The following is a 5,121-nucleotide window of genomic DNA, read 5'->3' as shown; positions in this document are numbered from 1 at the left end:
TTCATCTTGTAGTGGTGCGTCAAATGCAACGTAGATTCCCATCCAATTAGATTGAATTTGGTATTGATGACGTGAAAAATAATAACGGTCACTCCATTGAAATGATTCAAACCTAAAGTAACGAGCCATTTTTCAAAAAGGAGTAGAAAGTACAGATATTTGTGAAAAATGTAAGGAGTAGAAGTAAAAATTCGCCATAAAAATAAGTAGTAAAGTAAAAATATCAGAAAAATCTACTTGAGTACAGTAATGAAGTATTTATACTTCGTTACTTCCCATCTCTGGTGTGGAGGTGAAAGCATTATGCTCTGGGCCAGTTTCCAGGAGGACTTTACTGTTACTGGATCCACCGTATTGTAAAAACAGTAAAGACGTGACTCCCAAACATAATGCCTAACTAAAACTGGACAGCTCAGCATCTTTCTGGAAATCAGTTTAGGTAGGTGAAGCAGGCAGAATTAAGGGTGGATTATACTTCTGCAACCACACACATTAAATGTCGCTTGCGACTGGTCGCAAACCAGTTTGGCTGGTATGCTTCTGCAATGTCGGTCTGGAATTTCTAGGGATGCACAGCAGTTTCCCGCCAAAGCGGTAGAGGGAGCCTATTCGAGAACTCGCGAGAACTTATTCGGCAGTGTCGGCGGGAGTGTTTATATTCCAAAACGACATGTCTGAGGCATTGTACAAGTGGTTGTACTTCCTCTATCCTCCTTCAACCTCTATCAACCTTTCGTTGTGGTTGTCCATTGTTGTCATTACTCCTCAGTTTTTAAAAATGGCGCCGCCCCCCCGAATCGAAAAGGACGACCACAAAGACAGCCGGAAAGGCATACCAAGGACTAATCACAGCTGCTTTTTTCTGCGCAATTCCGCTTGAGGTCTGCGCAGGTTTGCAACCTTCCGACGTGCAGTCAGGATTTTTTTGAGGTGCGCAACACACAGAGACAGATTTGCCGGTTGCAGATGGCTATGCGTCAGAAGCATAAATTGGCCTTTAGTAGCAGAGCTTCTGCAGAGAGAGGTGAACTACTGAGGAAAAGTGTTGCTCTAATCAGGAGGAGATTTACTCAAACTTCAAGTCATTTGATGCTTTGGGGTCATTTACTTTGGAGGACAAAAATTAATTTACAACCTTAAATCTTAGTTTAAAGCATAGTTTAAAACCATAAAAAAAATATCACTTCTTCATTACAAAACTTTTTCATTGACATTACCAAAATAGCAGCCATAAGAATTTACCGATATTAGGGCTGGGCGATATGACCTCAAACCAACATCATGATAAATGCCCCATCTCTCTGAAAATAATGGCAGGTGCAACTAATCTATTTTTCATTTATATATTGAATAAATCATGTTACATATTACTTTCTATTAAATATAAAAGTCTTATAACCATTTATGCTTAAACCTTCAATGACATCCATTGAACAGGAGAAAAATGTTACCTCTTGGAAATATTTTTGCACAAAGATAATGGAGACTTTAGCACATCTTTGAATTCAACAGCATGTGGTTGTGCTGGTGGTAAAGGAGGCTGGATGTGTAACTTTGAGTAGTTCAGACAGTTTTTGCTCAACATCCTCTTTGTGGAACCCAAGACATTTCCAAATTACAGACATTTAATTTTTTGGGGGGAACTAATACGATAAGATTAACTGGTATTGTTTTGTTTACGTTTGTTAGCAAATTCTTCACTGGGTTCATCCACCATTCTCTTTGTTAGTGCTCTGTCTGACTGGATGGGTGGAGTTACGTGAAAACACACGCTGCTGTATCTTAAAGGGGAATGGAAATACCAGCCATACCTTGCACCGAGGAAAAACGGCAAAATGTTATTTCTTTTACTGACAGCACAATTGTCACCGGTTATTGTAGTGAATGACTTTAGCGGTAAAAATCGGGCCTACCAGATATTATATCCGTTTGAGTTATACAGGATTTTATTACCTATTTTTTGCTGTAGCATGTGGTAAAAAGGCTTGAACAAGTGCTATTAAACTGAGAACAATATGCAGCAACAAAAGGTATGAGAACAGCTGGCCCATGTAATATTAAATGGGTGATTCTATCAGCATACCATTATCAAAAACTATAGATGCAAACAAATATAATCAGATATTAGTATTTTTGGGTAATTTTGATCTGATATCCGGTACTAATAGTTAAAAGACAGTTTGGCATTATACTTCCCCCCCCTACAGCCACCTGATAAAATATATTTTCACTTTAATAACTTTATTTGGAACTTTTAGCTTGTTTTTCCATTTATAGGATTTTAAAGTGGCTTAATTTTCTTTCTAGAAAATTCAACAGAATCAGCAGGTGATCATACAGTTGCCCAATCTGTCTGCTGTACCTGTGTGGCCCTGGAGTTTCTGCACGATCTCCTTTGTCTGCAGGTTCCAGATGTAAACCATGTTGTCCTCAGAGCCTGACACAATCCACTGGAAGAGAGCAGCAGTCCAACAGTCACATAAATCACATCTACAAAGTTTAGACTCTGCAAATGGAACAATTAGGAATGAAAAGGAAACAAAAACGGTTACAATAAAACAGTAACAGAGCTTACCTTCCCACCAGTGACAGAGAAATTAGCAAAAATGCAGTATTTCTCATTCTTATGGCCCGTGTATGTCTTTAAGCACTGAAAATATGAGAAACAACTCAGAGTTAAACATTATCTAAACAAAAATAAGCAGGGAGCAGAGGATTTAAATTTCAATTAGATTTGGTGCAGTTCTATATTCAGTGATCTTATGAAAGCTCAGAATAAGAAAAAAAACAGATTGTGCTTCTTGTAGGTAAATAAAAGTGGATTTGGGGATTTCTCCTAGTATAAAATCAATTTCTTAACATTTTCATTCAGAATGTTTTCCTCACCTTTCCTTTGCTGTAGTCCCACAGCTTCAGTGTGCTGGAAAGATGAACCATATTTTAGATTACAGATTGTTTAAAACAAAAATCCAGAGTAATCCTGGTGTAGTACTGCCCTCTACAGGCGAGCATCATGAACAACACGGGTAATCAGCATCTATAACGACGATCCGACAGTGCTGAAAATGGGAAACACTCACTTATCCAGAGTGGCAGCCAGGATGTATTTCCCATTGGGAGAAAACTTCACAAACGACACCGGAGGGTTGTCATCATCTGTTGAAAGCAGAAGCCAAGTTAGCAACAAGCCAGGGGAAATATCAGAATAGAGATGCATTTCATTATACATGGACCACATCTATGAGGCTCATTATAGAAACTGCAGCTGGATTTATTGGTGGCCATTAAACTAACATTGTTAGGAATTATATTTTAGACAGATCAGCTGACAAATCTCTGTAAATGAAAACTCAAGAGGTTCATTTATTTCAACTTAAAAGTGAAACTTGCAAATATTCTTATAAGAAAATGTTATGTTTCTAGTTGGCTGCCTACGGTTTACAGCTAATTAAAGACCAAAATTATGTTTCTTCTAAACAAATACAGAGGGAGCAAATGCCGGGACATCTGTTAATCTTCACCACTTAAATGTAACGCTTAAAGGAAGTGTTTCACAAACCTTCCACATCTGAAACCCCTGATGCTCATTCACTTTATTCCAAAACGCTTTTTCCTTCCACCTAACTTTCTATTGCATTGCCTGGATACAGCCCTCCTTAGCAAAAAAAGCTTTGTTCCCTTACCTTCCTAGTGCTTAGTATTATTAACAACCGTCAGAATTATTTTGACGTTTTTTTAGGGAAGGACTAGAAATTATTTTATCAGTTTTCTAGATTTTTTTTTCTCCATTTTTTATCAGCTATAGGAAACCATCATATTAAAACAAAAATAAGCGTTTTAAATAAAACCACTAGAAAATAAATCCAGAGGAGTTTTGCTTTTTGAATACAAGAATTTAAGTGTTGAACGTGACTTTTTGATTTTTTCAAGTTAACTGAGAGGTAGCTGCTCTTACCAATGAGAGTTTTTAAACACTGGCCCGACGCTGTGTCCCAGATTCGGCTGCAATCAAAAATTCAAATCATGATTCATAAGGAGATCAACAAGACTAACATTTGTTTATAAAATGAGAGGAGAAGCACAGCTTCATGGACTCACCAGAGGCCGTCGTAGCTACTGGACACAATCAGAGAGCCGTCTCTGTTGAAATGAACCTGCAGATTCAGACACATTTCAGAGTTCAGGTTCTCCTTTATCCGTCAACTAACAGAATACTCATTGATTGTGAAAGAAGCAAACTTACAGCGGAGACAGGGTCAGAGTGAGCCGGCAGTGTTTTCAAACATTTCCCAGTCTTCACGTCCCATATCCTCACACTCTCATCAAACTAGAAGCCAAAAAAACAGCAAAACCAAATAGATTATTTAAAAGTTTGCTGCTAGTGAACATTTTGACTGGAGTCTTGGATCTGCTCAGCATTTCTCACCGATCCAGACACGATGAGGTTGGACTGGGGGTTGAAGTTGCAGCAGAACACATAGTTGCTGTGGCCTTTCAGGGTTTTTAAGCACTTTCCCTAGATTTGAGATAAAATACTCAAATTGTCACATCTGTTAATCACAGAAGTCGTCTTCCACCTGATTTAGGCCTTCTTACCGAGTTGACATCCCAGATTTTCAGGGTTTTGTCATCAGAGGCCGAAACCAGGAGGTTGGAGTCAGAGGACCAAGCAACGTCAGAAATGCCCTGAAGGTTAAGAAGGGAGGGAAAAAAAGTCAGTAACGAAGCTTTGGGTGTAATTCCTTCAGGAACTGAAGTTCTACTCACCAGCTTGTGTCCAGATATAGTTTTCTCAAACTTGCCATCATAGGCTCCCCAAATTTTTATGAGTTTATCAGCAGCTAGAAAACAAAACAAAAAAAAGACAAATCAAGACCAGTATTAGTTAAGTTGCCAAGGAAAATAGCAAACCTGTAAATCATATAAAATTTTTTATTTTTTAACTGGAGGAATAAAAATATTTTTCCAAAATAATTTACACAGATTGGAAAATTAGGCTACGTTCACAAAGCAGCCTGAAGTGACCTAAATCTGATCTTTTCTTGGCAGTATGAACAACACAGATCTAATGGTTTCTAATGCGACCCGGACCACCTGACTATGTGGTCCTGAATCCAATAC

At 38.2% G+C, this 5,121-nt stretch overlaps 1 protein-coding gene across 1 annotated transcript in view; it reads right to left on the bottom strand.

Moving 5' to 3' along the window:
* Window positions 1–5,121, bottom strand: part of wdr5 (WD repeat domain 5) — an 11,968-nt gene that overhangs the window by 929 nt on the left and 5,918 nt on the right. The window contains exons 4-13 of the mRNA XM_015401360.1: window positions 4,768–4,841; window positions 4,597–4,686; window positions 4,427–4,516; window positions 4,244–4,327; window positions 4,099–4,154; window positions 3,956–4,002; window positions 3,081–3,156; window positions 2,887–2,920; window positions 2,576–2,650; window positions 2,363–2,450 (exon numbers count right to left, since the gene is read on the bottom strand). Coding sequence (XP_015256846.1) covers window positions 2,363–2,450; window positions 2,576–2,650; window positions 2,887–2,920; window positions 3,081–3,156; window positions 3,956–4,002; window positions 4,099–4,154; window positions 4,244–4,327; window positions 4,427–4,516; window positions 4,597–4,686; window positions 4,768–4,841 — 714 coding nt within the window. The remainder of the gene's footprint in view (window positions 1–2,362; window positions 2,451–2,575; window positions 2,651–2,886; window positions 2,921–3,080; window positions 3,157–3,955; window positions 4,003–4,098; window positions 4,155–4,243; window positions 4,328–4,426; window positions 4,517–4,596; window positions 4,687–4,767; window positions 4,842–5,121) is intronic.

This window comes from Cyprinodon variegatus, unplaced genomic scaffold (genome assembly GCF_000732505.1).
Source record: "Cyprinodon variegatus isolate N-32 unplaced genomic scaffold, C_variegatus-1.0 Scaffold32, whole genome shotgun sequence".
Classification (NCBI taxonomy): Eukaryota; Metazoa; Chordata; class Actinopteri; order Cyprinodontiformes; family Cyprinodontidae; genus Cyprinodon; species Cyprinodon variegatus.
Note: the sequence above shows the minus strand (reverse complement) of the source record. Positions and strands in the feature narration are given on the sequence as shown.